At 40.0% G+C, this 17,405-nt stretch overlaps 1 protein-coding gene across 2 annotated transcripts in view; it reads left to right on the plus strand.

Annotated features, from left to right (window-relative positions):
• The window catches only part of PPA2 (inorganic pyrophosphatase 2), a 28,206-nt gene extending 14,505 nt beyond the window's left edge, over positions 1-13,701 (plus strand). The window contains exons 4-13 of one of the 2 annotated variants that reach the window (XM_075860604.1): positions 229-282; positions 413-532; positions 704-790; positions 3,823-3,949; positions 4,844-4,971; positions 7,014-7,099; positions 8,369-8,438; positions 10,296-10,335; positions 10,916-10,980; positions 13,558-13,701. In XM_075860604.1, coding sequence (XP_075716719.1) covers positions 229-282; positions 413-532; positions 704-790; positions 3,823-3,949; positions 4,844-4,971; positions 7,014-7,099; positions 8,369-8,438; positions 10,296-10,335; positions 10,916-10,935 — 732 coding nt within the window. In that variant the 3' untranslated portion in view covers positions 10,936-10,980; positions 13,558-13,701. The remainder of the gene's footprint in view (positions 1-228; positions 283-412; positions 533-703; positions 791-3,822; positions 3,950-4,843; positions 4,972-7,013; positions 7,100-8,368; positions 8,439-10,295; positions 10,336-10,915; positions 10,981-13,557) is intronic. The other variant, XM_075860603.1, reaches the window with a different exon arrangement.
• The last annotated feature ends 3,704 nt before the right edge of the window (positions 13,702-17,405 follow it).

A 17,405-nucleotide genomic window follows, 5' to 3' on the forward strand; every position in this document is an offset into this window, starting at 1 on the left:
TTCTTACAAGCAAAGAGTGTCTTTTGTGTTTCTGGAATTCCTTTTCCTTTTTTTTTGGTTTCACATATTGTTTTTTCCAGAAACGGCACCGTGCAATATATTTACTGCATTTTTTTGCAATTTCTATTCGGTATGGTTAAAAACCAACTTTTTTTCTATAAGTCCAGAGGCCCACCATTTTTTATTTTATATGTCTGTTTAAAAACCCGAATTTAATTTATTTTTCAGAATATATTCAACATGGTGGTTGAAGTGCCAAGATGGACAAATGCCAAAATGGAGGTAACTAGCTGCTTTTTAGAATTAAAATAAGAGAAATATATTCTGTTTTGCTGCTGGTTTTTTTTCCATGGCCACTCGCCCTGGTATTTCTGCTGTTCTCACTTTCCTCTGCGTTTTTTTTTTTTATTAGATTGCAACAAAGGAGCCTTTAAATCCAATTAAACAAGATATAAAAAAAGGCAAACTTCGATATGTGTCAAATATCTTCCCGCACAAGGGATACATATGGAACTATGGCGCTTTACCTCAGGTAAAATAAAGAAGTTCAGTATTGACTACTGGAAAATATTCTAAAATAATTTATTTAATGGGAAAAATAGTTACAAGATTTTGAACGTTGTTGCTAGGAAACTTGTGTTTGAGTTATTTTATTTTCAGTGTCTACTAGTTAATAACTTTGTTTTTCTGCCCTGTTTTACAGACCTGGGAAGATCCTAGTCATAAAGACAAAGATACGAAATGCTGTGGAGATAATGATCCTATTGATGTCTGTGATATTGGCTCAAAGGTCCTCTATGTTCTGTAAACTGTGTTTGGTTTTGTTTTTTTGTCTGTTTTTTGCGTTCAAAGGTGGCCATACACATTAGATGAATGTTGGCTGGACACACAAGATTTTGGCAGAACCGGCCGACCGTCTAATGTGTATGGCATCGTCCCGACTCCCTCGAACTAGGATGTTGGGAGAGATAAGTATCTCAGATTGCTCGTCCCCATACATTTTTCATGTTGGCAGCACGTCTCCCTGTCTACAATAATAGTTTCGGCATTTAAAATGATAAAATCAGCCGATAAGCGAGCATTTGCGCGTTCATCGGCTGATCGTTGCCCTGTTTACACACTGCAATGATCGGGAACGAGCGTTCTGCCCGATAATTGGTAAAAGTGATAAGTGTAAAAGGGCCTTCACCATGCAAGATTGAAACATGACCCTTCTTTACCTTCTCTCTCCCCACCCTTGAGCCAAATGAGTGATTAGTAGTTTGTAAACACAACTAATCTCTTATTTTCTATTTACTGGCAGTGCAGAGACTGATACATAATCAGTACAAGAAAGGATTTGGTTAGCAGGGGACTAGTGAGCCCGTCCCCCAAAAGAGGAAGTGAATTGGAACACTGAGGGACCCATCTCATAACTAAAAACAGGTTGGGGAGTCCCAAAAGAATAAAACTATGTAAAATAGCTTTACTTTAATCACATACAGCATTAGCTACCGTTTTCTAAAGAACTGTGGTGAGACAACCCCTTTCACTCCTTTCTCCCTATTAAGAGCACAATGCATGTCTTTGGTCTGCATTGTATGGCCAACTTTAGTTCAGTTCCACACTGGTATTTGATGCGGAAGCTAAAAATGAATTCATTGGTTTCAAATTCAACACTACATTACTTGCGGTTTTGATCATACATTTTCTCCCCCCCCCCCCCCCTCCTATTAGTTAGTAGGGAAAATCCACAACAAATTTTTGCCTTATCCACAACAGAAATTGACGTGCTGCAGATCTTAAAATCTGAAAGTTTCAATAGCATGTGGATGAGATTCGGTAAAATCTTACTAAATTGCCTTGTACTGTATTCCGCTGCAGATTTTACCAGCACAAACCCGCAAGTAAAATCTGCAACAATTCCGTCCTGTGTCGACTTAGGGCCTGTCCACATGTAGTGGAATTTCTGCGTATTTTCTGTCCATTAATTGCGGACGGAAAATATGCAGCAGAATGCAGTAGCTGCAAAGTGGGTGAGATTTAACAAATCTCATCCACACCTTGCTTCAATTTTCCTTGCAGAAAATGACCTGCAGTGCGTATTTTTCGTACCGCAGCAGGTCAATTCCTTCTGTGGAAAGTGGACTGAATTGCTTCGTTTTTCAGAGGAGATATCACCATCTCCAAGCAATGAGAAAAATGCAAAAAAATCTGCACAAATTTCTGCTTTGAAAAATGCAGTAAATGGAGCAGTTTTTCCGCAGTGGAAATCCTGCTAGTTTCTGTGGAATTGCTGCAGACATTTTCTGCAGCAATTCCGTTACGTGTGGACAAGCCCTTACCCTAAGGCCTTATTTACACAAGCCTGTCTGATTTGCGTTCGAAAGAAAAGTAGTTTTGTTTATCCATATAAATGTCCGTGTGCTTTCCATGTGTCATCAGTTTTTTTTTTCTGCATTTATTTAGCAGCTGATTCGAAAAAAACAGACAGCACGCGGATGTTGTCCGTGTGCGGTCTCTTTCTTTCACGCACCCATAGACTTCAATGGGCTAGTCTGGGCCGCAAAAACCGACCAGAATAGAATATGCTGTGAATTTCTCGCAACAGGGACACGCTCCGTTTAAAAAAATCTGATGTGTGCCCCATTGACTTGTATGGGTCATTGTTCTGTCATTGTTAAAACGGACGGGACAGCACACGGACAAGAAATAAGTTTGTGTGAATCAGGCCCTGCATAGGTTGGCTTTCCCATAGCTTTTTTTTTTTCTTGTAAGTTGTTGGGGAGGGATCAAAAACCACTGCAGCCAGATGTTATTCTAAAGTTTTTAAGGAAATATCAGAAAGCCTACATACATTTTGGTTTTAGAAGTTTTTTCAAAACGCAGCATTTACCAGGTATAAAGTTTCTTCAGATGTTTTTCTCCATAGGCTTCTTTAAAGAAAAACGCATGTACAAAATGACACTAAATAGAAGCGCCCTAAAAATGCATTTTGCGTTTTAAAAAAAATGCTGCTGTTTTTACAGGTTTTATTTTAATGCATTAAGAAAAAAACGTGAGTGAGGCCAGGGTTTATCCAAATATCAACATAAAGCAACCCAAATATGGGATTCTTATTAGCTGATTTACTACTTCTGCTACCACCCAGTTCTTCGTGACCCTGTCTAGCACGATGTGGGTGATCCTTCACCCCTGGGAACGTGATCGCTGTTTGCTTGGGGGAAACTACATGCTTCTCCTACAAACACCATGCACTCTCCTGTGCGCTGCCGATGTTGGCCATGCCTCCAAAATACAGTATACTGTAGTGAGCAGCCCATCCAGAAAGGCAAGAAACTGCTTCTTTTGTGACAGCAGCTGGTGCGCAGGGCGCATGCCCGCCCTGTGCAGTGAGGACCGCACAAGTGCAGTCTCACTACACAGAAAGAAAGCGGATATATGCCCAACCGTGGTGAATAGAACTATAGCAGGATTCATCCCAGGGCAACAAGGTACAAACTTGGAAGAGAAGAAGTTTTCGCGGGTTGAAACCTGCAGTTTCACAACCATGAACAGCTTTCAGGGCATTATGGGGCTAGCGGTTTCACAGCAGCTGGCGTGTTTATTCCTCTTTATGGTATCTTGCATTGGTACATACTTTGTGCTAGTTTGCTGAGAAAATGAACATGTGCAAGATCAGTACAGCCAGGAGCTCTGCAGCTATATCCATTCAATCCGGCATATCTTTCAATAGTGATAGATTGGGGGGGGGGGGGTTGTCTTCATGATTGGCAAAAAAATTGTAATCAAATTATAACAATTAACTAATAAAACCTTAATACAATGCATCGGGTGTTGCAGGTTTGCTCTAGAGGAGAAGTAATTAAAGTAAAACCACTTGGAATTCTAGCGTTGATAGATGAAGGGGAAATGGACTGGAAGATTATTGCAATCAATATTGAAGATCCTGAAGCCGACAAGTTCAATGGTTAGTTAAATTACAGTAGAAGTCATTACTGTGCTGTGTGCTGGTCAGTTTGCGTATAGGTATTTGTTATCTCGGAATGTTACGATTTATTGCATAACAGTTTCTAGTGTTCGTATGACCACTATATCCAAGATAGCAAATCTATTCAAGCACTGTGAGTTGAGTTCTAAGCAACTTCCCTCAAGACCTTGTACTTCTAAAGTAAAAATGGTCCTGTATTCGTTAATCAGAGGTTAGAGCATTAGCCAAAGTTTAGGAATGGTTTTGTTTTTACGTAAATGGACACTAACTTTTCAAACAATTTATGGTAACATTATATATATAACAGGCATATTATATAAACTTTGTAATTTACTTACTATAAAAAAAAAAAATGTATCCATGCAAATTCTGTGTGAAGTTACTGCTACTAGGTGTCTCCCATCGTGTAATCTGCTGTCCACCCCTGTGGTCAAGCAAAATCCATCCCTAGTTATAGAGCAGATGAGACGGACTGCAGGGGTGTGTGTCTCTTCACAGCCTGCCAATACAAGTCTACAGAGAGGGCAGGTGGGAGCAGAAGCAGAGAGTATACATAGAATCGGAGTGGGTGGATGTTTCAAAATAGACTGAGAAAAGTAAAGCTTTTTAGAAAACCAGATGTAGCCGTAGTCTTGCTGAGATCCCTATCGCTCTGATCTTTTAGTCCCATGTGGTGCTCGTAGTAGGATATATTTTTTCTCACCCAGTCACAGAAATTGTATACTAGAGGTTTTTTTTTTTGTAAATATATATTTATTTTTTTTCCCCTTTTACTATTTTCCTATTTATTGGTAAACTGTAGTAAAATCCAGTATAAAATGCACCGACAGCAGTGGACATGTTCAGTTTTTCACTGTGTTTGTCATGTTACAGACATCGATGATGTAAAAAAGTACAAACCTGGCTATCTTGAGGCTACTGTTGAATGGCTGAAAACCTATAAAGTGCCTGATGGAAAACCTGAAAACCAGTTTGGCTTTAATGGGCAATTTAAAGATCAGGTGAGTGCAGAGAACACCAATTGTTAGGCATAAGGATTGCTCTTTAACCTCTTCCCGCACCACAACGTACTATTGCGTCGTGGTGGAGGAGGTAATGTTTGGAGCAGGCTCACCCGCTGAGCCCACTCCGTACGCAGTGGGTGTCAGCTGTGTTTTACAGCTGACACACGGGAGTAATAGCCAGGAACAGCGATCACGCTGCTCATGGCTGTTTAACCCCTTTGATGCTGCGATCAAGCACACTCGCAGCATCTAAGACGTTACAAACAGTGGAGGGCACCCCCTCTGACAGCTTATCTGACCCCCGTAAAGTGATCGGTTTGTGCCAATAGTGGTCATGGCAGCCCAGGGCCTAATGAAGGCCCCCAGGGCTGCCTTTCTTCATCTCCTGTTAAGCCGTGTCTCTCGCACGGCTTAACAGGAGCCTGTAAAAATGACAATATACTGCAATACAGGTGTATTGTACCAGTGATCTAAGGATTGCTGGTTCAAGTCCCCTAGGGGGGACTAATGAAATGTGTAAAAAAGTAAAAGTTAACGTTTTTAGTTGTGTAAATAAAAAATTATAATTCAAAGTTCAAAAACCAGCATTTTTCCTCTGAAGAAATGGAAAAAACCTACAAAATTGGTATCGCTATAAGATGGAGACACCAGGCAAGATGGCGGCTACACAAATTGAATTCATGTCAACATTATTTTAATCACTTTCACAGCTGCTGAGCTATTACACTATAGCATTATTTAATGTGCATGGTGAAGGCCGTAAGAATGACAAAATATAAAACGGCAGAATCGCTGTTTTTTGGTCACTTCATATCTCATAAAAAAGTGATCGAAAAGTCTCATGTAGCCCAAATTTGTACCAATTGAAACTACAGCTCGCTCAGATACAGAGAGCTCAATAAAATATTTATGGCTCTCCGAATGTGGCAACAAAACACAAATTTTATTTTAACAATTAGTTTCTTCCTTGTAAAAGTAGTAAAACATAAATAAAACTATATATAAATTTGGTATCGCCGTAATCGTATTGACTGGTAGAATAAAATGAACATGCCATTTTTACCATCTGGTGAAAGCCGTTAAAACGAAACCCCTCAAAATATTGAGGCATCACTGTTTTTTTTTTATTTTGCTATTCCACCCCACAAAGAATTATTTTCTAATACATTATATGGTACAACAAATGGTACCATTAAAAACTACAACTCGTCCCACAAAAAACAAGCCCTCCTATGGCTATATTGACGGAAGAATGAAAAAGTTATAGCTTTTGGAAGATGGGAAGGAAAAAAATTAAAACTAAAATCCAAAAAATGGCTGGGTCCTGAAGGGGTTAAAGAGAACCTGTGTATTTGACAGACATATTAGAATAAGGACTCCGTATGACATCCTAATAGAGTTCTACTAGTGGCTACAGTTAAAGAGCTGAAAATTGAAAGCACTTTATGGCAGGTAAATAATCTGTCAAAGCTGCTGATTGTACTTTCTGAGAATACAGAAATCTGATGTCATTTCTCTTTAAGAATACGTAATTAATAAGTCAGTGCATCCCCATTTCAAACTGGAAAAGTAGTGTCCATGCTGAAGTCCGCGTTAAAACAAATAATATTAAAAGTAATTGGTATCGTTATCTGTCAGTTGTTTTTAATTTCTGTGGCCGTTTTTGCTTTTCTGTGTCTAAAAACGTACTTTTTTTTTTCACCTGATCAAGAAGACTAGCTTTCTTGAAATGAGTCCAATTGAAGATATTGATGTTGTCAATTGGTTCACCGTAAAGCTTTCTGGGTTAAAAAAGAAAAAATGAAATGTGCATTTTCAGTAAAAAAAAAATAAATCTATAAATATTTTTGAGTCACAGAATGTCTATTGTTCTGGACGAGCATGCGGTTGGCATAGCCTTTGCCATAACAAAGAGCAATAAGGAACATTCAGCGACATGCTGCTTCTTTTATGTTTCAGAAACGAATGGCCTTTACTATTCTATATCTCTTTAGGTAGCATAAGTTGCCTTACACAGCTTTGTGTTTGTGTTTTTCTAGGCGTTTGCAGTTGAAATGATTAAAGAAACACATGAATATTGGCTAAACATGGTGCATAAGAAGTCAGAGTGTGGTGATCTAGTGTGGTAAGAGCAGTGTGTCTTTGCTGCTTGACCCTTTACCTTATTATACTCTTGTTTTCTGTACAGTCTCCGTGTCTATTATGAAGTGCGATTGAAGAGCTAATGCTTATACAGTACAAGCTGCACCACTTTTTAAGTGAAGCTTTGGTTTTCAAGCCATTTTAACATCTTCTTTTATGGAACTTTGTCATATCCGTGTGCTGATGGATATGGCAATAGCCCACGTGAGACCACTGGTCACAGAATAAGTTGTGAACTATTCCTATATACTGTTGGGGACATCTGCACTGATACAGCTTCTCTACAATGTTATCAGAATTCTTGTAAAGGATGCTCAGAATGTTAATACCTAAATATTAAAGTTGCCCATGTCTGGAACTATATATTACCTATCATTCTAAATCCATTTTCAGAATAAACAATCGTGTGTACTTGAGTAATATCCGTATTCCTCCCCACCATTTCACCTGTGTGATGTGTTTTTCAGCAGTTTCCCCCCTCCTCTGCAGGCTTCATCTCTAAGCCCTTATTCATACTTGTGTACTGAGGTCAGTTTTTTGGATCTGTATTTGTAAGTCAGAACCAGGAGTGAAACCAACACGGAGGAAAACTATAATGAAAAGATTTGCACCTCTTCCATTTACCCATTTCTGGCTTTGGTTTACAAATACTGAAGCAAAATACTGCCATGTGAAAGTGGCATAATGGTCAGTTTTTCCGCTCTAGATGGGCAGGCACTATCTGCTATGATGTTCTCCCACACTCAGTAGCTCAGTGCCTACTTCTGATGAACTACCAAAGGAGTGTCCTGGATGAGCTCCCCGTGTTCTCCCAACTTCAATACTGTAGCCAAGTAGAAGTGTTTGATAAGTGGAGAAAGAAGCTTTTCTCTTTAACAAGATACATTACAAAGTTTATAATTTTTGCATACACTTATGAGTTATACCAAAAAAATGTAAATTATAGGTACTCTAGGGTTAAAAAAAGGTCTTCACCTTATATTCACAAAAATGGTTCACTAAGAGTTAAAGGTCCGTTCAAATCCCTGTGCCCCTTCACACTGGCTCACACTGCTCGACAACCTTGTTGATTCACAAAATATTACCTACTTCTCAGACATGGTTGGCTATTTAATTCAAATTTATGCTAAGAACCTCTAAGGACTCATTCCCTATATGGTTTTCTTTAAAAGTTTATATAAAAACGGATTCTTTGTACATATTACTTTTATGAAATGCACTAAATGACCATTTAAATTTTTTGTGCCTGCAGTAAAAACGTTTTGGTTAGTGATAGTCCTTTCTGCTGCAGTGAGGAAGAAGCTGCCGCTATAGTCCAATCCGTGAGTTCCTCCACTTATTTACTGTGGTTTTGCATTGCTTTGTAAGGATGCCACCGTTCTCATTCTCTTTAACTGGAAAGAACGGTTTTGCCTTGATGGGTAACCTCTTTTATGGGATGGAAACTGGTTGTGCAAAATATTTTGATAATTTTTGCAGTTATTTGTGTCTATCCAGAAGGTGTAAAATCCACGCAGTAAAGACAAGACCCCATTAGCGAATGACTCTCTGAAAGATGTTGTCTATACTCTTGCATATTAAACCCAATCTGAGACATTGCAGTTCAGCTGGCAAAATTTATTATCAACCGTCATCGGCTACTCCTGTCCAACATTTTTTATGTGTATAATTTACTACATTCCAGCTGCTTGCTCAGAAGATGGTGTCGTTGCATGTTTCTATCCCTTTGCAGTGGAAATTAAATGGCTTCTCAAATGCTTTAAGTCTAGAGATGAATGTAACTTTGTGAGGAAGTTGTAGAAATTATTACCCAAAAAATTGAGAGCTTTTTATTACTTCGGCTAAGTTCACACTTGTGTTGCATAATCCATTACTCTGATCTGTTTTTAGATTAGTGGATGTTCTAAAAATAACAGCTGCAAACGGATGGTAAATTGTCTGTTTTTTTTTTAAAGGATTAGTTAATGCATCTGTCAAAAAAAATGGACGAGAAGCATCCGTTTGCATCAATTTATAACGGATCAGTTTTTTTGGCACCCTTTTTTGTTCAGTTGATAGTCTGTTGCTAGGCTCTTATCTTAAATTATTTTTTTTTTCCTGGGGGGGGGCCATAAATGAGTAGTGTACATGAGTATGAGTACATTGATCAATTCACACCATTATGACAAAGCTAAAACAATAAATTTTCCCACCAAACTTTATGTAGATACAGCTCCAAAATGGCAATAGAATGTCTGCTGGGGGGGGGGGGGGGGTCACTTCCAGTTTCTTACTAGAACTAGAGGTGTTTTCCTGTCAATAGAGTTTTAATTTTGCAAATGGGTAGAGAAAAAAAAGGCTTCTTTTAACTGATGAAAAAAAAGTGACGCAAACTGATTACAATCCGTTTGTATCACTTTTAGGCTTCGTTAATATCTGCGCTAGGGCTCCGTTCCAACGTTTGTTTGGAGCTTTCCGTCGGAACACAGCCCTGACAGACAAACTGAAACCATAGGTTTCCATCACCATTGATTCAATGGTGACGAATCCGGTGCCAATGGTTTTCGTATGTCTCTGTTGTGCAAGGTTTCCGTCACTTTGATGGAATGAATAGCGTAGTCGACTATGGTATTGATTCCGTCAAAACGACGGAACCCTTGCACAACGGAGGCAAATGGAAACCATCGTTACCGGATCTGTCACCATTGAAATCAATGATGATGGAAACGGAAACTTATGGTTTCCGTTTGTGTCTGTCAGGACTCCGTTCCGACGGAAAGCTTTGTCGGTCCGAAGCCCTAGCGCAGATGTGAACGAAGCCTTACATTGACACCAATGTTAAAAATAACTGATCAGTTTGACATCAGTTTTTTTGAACGGAGAAAAAAGTCCTGCACTCTGCACTTTTATGTACTTAAAAAAAAAAACAGATGACTAACATAATGGATGCAAACGGATGCAATTAAAAATCCCATTGATTTCAATGGGATTTTTAATGGATCCGTTTTTTATCAGTTATTTTAATATAAAAATGGATCAGAGTAACGGATTACACACCACAAGTGTGAACCCCGCTTTAGTTGTTTTTTTTTTTTATGTACCTATAACTTCGACTACTTCGAAGCTGTACACTGTAAAACTGCAATGAGCAAACCATGATGGGGGGAGAAAAGCTAAAAACCTTTTCATTGTTCCTGTAGGCACCATTGTCGGGACAATCAAGTCCGGTGTCCCCTGAAGGTCAGTGTGTAAATTGTCTTTAATTTCTGGCCATTAAAGCCTGTTGTCCATGAACTTCTAATACTACTAATATTTCTGGGGGTGTAATTATGTATAATACTGTTGCACCGCTTGGTACTACCGCCATAAAATCTCTAGTAGCTGCCAAAATAAATGTTAAAAAAGCCCCTCTAGTATACCTTGATGGGAATTACATGATGTTTAAGACTCAAAGCCTGAAGCTGCACTACTGCGATTCTGATGAGCTGTCCTTTTCTTATTTCTATGTGTTTTGTCAAGGAAGACCGATTGTGTGCTCAAATCACCGCAAAATACAACACTTCTACTTCTTACACGGCTCTAACAGGGGCATATGTGATGACAAAGATGTATTTAGGGATTTGAATCGACACAGTGTCTTCATGACGTTGACGGCACTGCAAATGTGGAATTCTGTGGGAAGAGGTCATTGGAATACCTTAGTAATGAAACGTTAAACTTTTGGCTTGTAACGGCAGGCTATCGTATATAGACTTTTTTTTTCACATTTTTAATTTCCTTTAGGAAGCTCCAATTTAAATGTTTATTTATTTAAACTCAGGAGTCATCTGGAACATGTAAAACAAGGGCTGTAGGCGGAGTATGGAGCATCCGGGGATTTAGTAGGTTAGTATAACTTGTTTTTCTTATTTTAGCCCATACCCTGCCTGCAGCCTGTGTTTTAAGTGTCTCAAAAACCCCTTTAAGATTATTTCTTTGCTCACTGGGGGTAATATGAAAACCGGGTCAAAAGAAGTCTTAGCATTTTTTTTCTATAAGAATAGCGGTAGCAGCAAAAAAGTATGAGTTATGCAGTACACAGAGGTGGCCATAACTTCAGACTATTGTTACCCCCATGGGTTATAGTGTGATGCGGTAATTTGAAACCACCTTCAGACTGCCAATGCCTAATATTAGCTGAAGGAGGTGAGCACAGGCTGGTGATGTCATTCACATACTCGCTAACTCCATTTTGCAGTGCCATTTTCTTATTCTAGTATAGTTAGGTCCAGAATTATTTGGACAGTGACACAATCTTCATGATTTGGGCTCTGCATGCCACCACATTGGATTTGAATAGAAACAACGGAGATGCAACTGAAGTGTAGACTTTCAGGTTTAATTCATGGGGTTGAACAAAAATATCCTGTGAAACGTTTAGGAATTGCAATCATTTTTCTACACAGCCTCCTCATTTCAGGGGCTCAAAAGTAATTGGACAAATTAACATTACCATAAATAAAATGTTTTTTTTAAAATACTTTGTAGAGAATCCTTTGCAGGCAATGACTGCTTGAAGTCTGGAACCCATGGACATCACCAAACGCTGGGTTTCCTCCTTTGTGATGCTTTGCCCGGCCTTTACTGCAGCTGTCTTCAGTTGTTGCTTGTTTGTGGGTCTTTCTGCCTTAAGTTTTGTCTTCAGCAAGTGAAATGCATGCTCGATCGGGTCGAGATCTGGTGATTGACTCAGCCATTGCAGAATATTCCACTTCTTTGCCTTAAACTCCTGGGTTGCTTTTGCAGGATGTTTTGGGTCATTGCCCATCTGTACTGTGAAGCGACGTCCAATCAACCTTGCTGCATTTGATTGAATGTGACCAGAAAGTATATCCCTGAACACCTCAGAATTCATCCGGTTGCTTCTGTCTTCAGTCACATCATCAATAAACACTAGTGACCCAGTGCCTTTGGCAGCCATGCATGCCCATGCCATCACACTGCCTCCACCATGTTTTACAGAGGATGTGATGTGCTTTGGATCATGAGCCGTTCCAAGCCTTCTCCATACTTTCTTCCTCCCATCATTCTGGTACAGGTTGATCTTAGTTTCATGCTGTTCCAGAACAGCTTCTTTACATGTTGTTTGACAAAGTCTAATCTGGCCCTTCTGTTTTTGAGGCTGATTAATGGTTTGCACCTTGTGGTGAACCCTTTGTATTTGCCCTCATGAAGTCTTCTCTTTATGGTAGACTTAGATACTGATAGACCTACTTCCAGGAGCATGTTCTTCACTTGGGTAGATATTGTGAAGGGGTTTTTCTTCACCATGGAAAGGATTCCGTGATCATCGACCACTGTTGTCTTCCGTGGATATCCAGGCCTTTTGGAGTTCACGAGATCACCGGTGCGCTCTTTTTTTTTTTTTCACCCAAGAATGTACCAAACTGATTTGTCCACTCCTAAGGACTTCTGCACACATCCTTCACCATTTTCACGTTAGTTTAAAATGTTGTGTCATCCGTGTGGTTTCCGATGTCACTACGCTTCCGTTCTGTTTTTAACACGTTGTGCTTCCGTTTAAAACATTCCGTTAAAATCCATCTTGTGTGTTGAATGCAGGGAACTTCGGCATGCCCTGCTTGGCAACGGATCCGTGAAAAACGGACGGCACACGTATGCCTTCCGTGTGCTGTCTGTTGTTTTGACGGACCTTTACGCCTTATGCACACGATCGTTGTGACACTCGGGCCGTTTTGGAATGAATCAGAGTGGCACTGAAAGTCTTAGAAAATTAGAATAAGGGCTAAAGATGGTCTGTTTCACTTGCATTGGGAGCACCTTTAACCTCATGTTGGTTCACTACAACAGCATGCAAATGCCACACCTGGAATCAACTCAAGACCTTTTACCTGCTTAATTGATAATGGATTAACGAGGGAATAGCCCATGCAGCCCATTAAATAGCTATGAGATAATTGTCCAATTACCTTTGGTCCATGAAAAAGAGGCAGCTACATATTAAAGAGCTGTAATGCCTAAACCCTTCCTCAAATTAGGATGTGAATACCCTCAAATTAAAGCTGAGAGTCTGCACTTTAAGCCCATATTGATTATATAATTGTATATTCAATATGTTTTGGTAAACCGCTAAAATGCCAAAACTTGTGTCACTGTCCAAATAATTCTGGACCTAACTGTATCTGTATGTGTAGAGCTATGTTTTATATGTTAAAAAGGATCTAAAACGAAACTCTAGTCCAGGTGTCTGGCATATTGTTTTAACACTTAAAATGTTAATTTAAGTCTTAACTTTTTGTGGAATTACAGAAATAACATGAATGAATGAAGGTACTTCTGTTAATGTCATTGCCTTAATGGGTTTTAAAAACAAATTCTCTGTTCTATCATTTCTCATGAAGTATTTTTTAATAAACATCACTGGAGAGGACTCCTTCTAATGTCATATTTTTTCTTTTGCAGTTGACATATGGCACTTCATTAAAAATTGATCCAGTTAACTCCTAGTTATTTTTTAGCACATTGTCAAGAGCCTTGGACGGTGTACGTATTATTTTATGTCATGGATTCTGATGACTGTAAATAAACACATTTTCTTTTCTTAAAGTTCTCTAGTTGTTTACTTTGTATCTTCAGAATTTTGCGATCTTAAATATTTTTACAGATCTAATAGTTTGTATATATTTTCTATGTGTCGCTTTATGCGTTTACTGCCGGCTAAAGGGACTATATGACAATTAGATGTGTTACTGTAGAAATTAGAGAAAAATTACAGTATGTGGGCACAACAATTCTGCATGTGTACCTGGACATGTGTCTAAGACGCTCTAATCTGCTTTAACCCCCTTCGCGCTCAGCGACGTAATAATCCGTCGCGCTAACTGTATCGTTAGCGCTCAGCGACGGACTATTACGTCGCTGGAGTAACGGCCATTTCGGCCGTCCTCCCGACACATACAGGAGCTGTGACAGCTGCTGTCTCGTACAGCAGCTGCCGCAGCTCCTACAGCGGGGACCGATCGCGGTGTCCCCGCTGATTAACCCCTTAAAAGCTGTGTTCAATAGTGATCACGGCTTTTTAGGGGTTAAGCTACAATCGCCAGCCTGCTACGTGATAGCGGCTGGCGATGGTGGCTATGGCAACCGGACACCAAACAATGGCGTCCGGCTCTGCCATCGACGGAAGCCTAGTGGGTCCTGACGAAGTCAGGACCCACTATGCTTGCTGTCAGTGAGTAGCTGACAGTTCTAATACACTGCACTACGCATGTAGTGCAGTGTATTAGAATAGCGATCAGGGCCTCCTGCCCTCAAGTCCCCTAATGGGACAAAGTAATAAAGTTAAAAAAAAGTTAAAAAAAGATGTGTAAAAATAAGAAAATAAAAGTTTTGAAAGTAATAAAAGTAAAAATCCCCCTTTTTCCATTATCAGTCCTTTATTATTAATAAAAATATATAAACAAACAAACTATACATAATTGGTATCGCCGTGTCCGTAACGGCCTGATCTACAAAATTATTTCGTTATTTATCCCGCGCAGTGAACGCCGTAAAAGAAAATAATAATAAACCGAACCACAATCACAATTGTTTGGTCACTTCACCTCCCAAAAAATGGAATAAAAAGAGATCAAAAAGCGCATGTACCTAAAAATGGTGCTGATCGAAACTACAGTTCGTTACGCAAAAAATAAGTCCTTGCACGGCTTTCTTGATGGAAAAATAAAAACGTTCTGGCTCTAAGAATAAGGTAACACAAAAAGTGAATGATTGTTTACAAAACGTATTTTATTGTGCAAACGCCATAAGACATAAAAAAAAACCTATAAACATCTGGTATCGCCGTAATCGTATCGCCACGCAGAATAAAGTGAATGTGTCATTTATAGCGCACGGTGAACGCTGTAAAAAAAATAGATTAAAAAAACAATAGTAGAATTGCTGTTTTTTAGTCACCACGCCACCTAAAAATAGAATAAAAACTGATCAAAAAGCCGCATGTACCCCATGAAAACTACAATGGATTCCTCAAGGGGTCTAGTTTCCAAATTGGGGTCACTTTTGGGGGTTTTCCACTGTTTTGGCACCACAAGACCTCTTCAAACCGGACATGGTACCTAATAAAAAGGAGGTCTCATAATCCTCTAGGTGCTCCTTAGCTTCTGAGGCCGCTCCTTCGGTCCATTACCGCACTAGGGCCACATGTGGGATATTTCTCAAAACTGCAGAATCTGGGCAATAAATATTGAGTTGCATTTCTCTGATAAAACCTTTTGTGTTATAAAAAAAATGGTATAAAGAGGATTTTCTGACAAAAAAAAAAGTAAATTTCACCTCTACTTTGCTCTAAATTCCCGTGAAACACCTAAAGGGTTCATAAACTTTCTAAATGCTGTTGTGAATACTTTGAGGGGTCTAGTTTCTAAAATGGGGTGTTTGATAGGGGTTTCTAATATATGGGCCCCTCAAAGCAACTTCAGAACTGAACTGGAACCTAAAAAAATAAATAAATGAGGCAATACTTCGCTTCTTACATTATACTGATAATGAGCTGTGCCCACCCCGAGATGACCCCCAGTTTTGACCGTTTGTATAAACGGAGACCCCTATTAGACCGTTTCAGTGCCCGGTTTTCCCAAGCATACGCCCCGAGAAGTGTATTTCTATTGATGAGTCCTTGGTGGATTTTAAAGGGAGGGTTCAATTCCGCCAGTACCTGCCGAGTAAGAGGGCAAGGTATGGTGTGAAGATGTATAAGCTGTGTGAGAGTGCATCAGGGTATACCTACAAATTTAGGATATATAAAGGGAAGGACACCAGTATTCAGCCCCCAGAATGCCCCCCCTTACTGGGAGTTAATGCAAAAATTGTGTGGGATTTGGTGCACCCACTGCTGCACCAGGGTTACCACCTCTACCTGGATAATTTTTATACCGGCGTCCCACTCTTCAACTGCCTCGCTTCCAGTCCTGCGGCACTGCTAGAAGAAATCTGAGAGGCCTCCCTAAGACTCTGCAGGCCAAACAAGAAGGGGTGAGCGCAGGGCACATTCTAGCAGCAACATATTGTGTGTCAAGTACAAGGACAAGAGAAATGTCACACCAGTACCCATGTACTTGTACGAGGTACCAGTACAGAGAACCCTAAACCAGACTGCATCCTGGACTACAATAGGTACATGGGAGGGGTGGACTTGTCAGATCAAGTCCTGACACCCTACAGCGCCATGCGGTGTGGTATAAGAAGCTGGCCGTGCACATCATACAGATGGCATTGTACAATGTGTACAGGCCAGAGGGGAACTTTCCTGGAATTTCAAGAGGTGGTTATCTTGAACCTAATCTTTAGGGACCAAGAAGGGGGGGGGGGCACCCAGTACTTCTGGAAGCGTGGCCACACGCATCGCACCAGGGCAGCACTTTCCAGGAGAAGTTCCCCAAACTGGCAAGAAGGGAAAAATTCAAAAGAGGTGCAAAGTCTGCTATAAGAGGGGTATAAGGGAGGACACAATATATCAATGTAACGCGTGTGCCGAAAAACCAGAGCTCTGTATGAAAGAGTGTTTTAAAATTTATCATACATCCCTTGATTTATAATTTACCCCAATTCTACTTACCCTGATGTACTCCGCACAGCTTATCCCCCATTATCTTTCCCTTCTGAGCCCTGCTGTGTGCCCAAGCAGCTGATAACAGCCACATTGAGGGTATTGCCATACCCGAGAGAACCCACATTACAGTTTATGGGGTGTATGTCTCTGGTAAAAATGCTCACTACACCTCTAGATTGCCTTAAGGGTGTCGTTTTTAAAACGGGGTCACTTCTTGGGGGTTTCAACTGTACTGGTACCTCAGGGGCTTCTGCAAACATGACTTCGCACCAGAAAATCCCCAGTAGGCCAAATGGTGGTCCTTTCCTTCTGAGCCCTCCCATGGGCCCAAACGGCAGTTTATCACCACAAATGGGGTATTGCGGCACTCAGGACAAATTGCGCAACAGAATGGGGTATTTTATTTCTTGTGAAAATAAGAAATTTTCAGCCAAAACTACATATTAATTTTTTCCAATAATTTTGTTTTAATTCTCAGCCCAATTCAAATAAGTTCTGTGAAAAAACTATGGAGTCAAAATGGTCACAACACCCATAAATGAATTCCTTGAGGGGTGTAGTTTCCAAAATGGGGTCACTTCTGGTGGGTTTCCATTGCTTTGATACCTCTGGGGCTCTGCAAATGCGACATGGCACCCGAAAACCAATCCAGCAAAATCTGGACTCCAAAGAACAAATAGCGCTCTTTTCCTTCTCAGCC

Source organism: Rhinoderma darwinii, chromosome 1 (assembly GCF_050947455.1).
Source record: "Rhinoderma darwinii isolate aRhiDar2 chromosome 1, aRhiDar2.hap1, whole genome shotgun sequence".
NCBI lineage: Eukaryota > Metazoa > Chordata > Amphibia > Anura > Rhinodermatidae > Rhinoderma > Rhinoderma darwinii.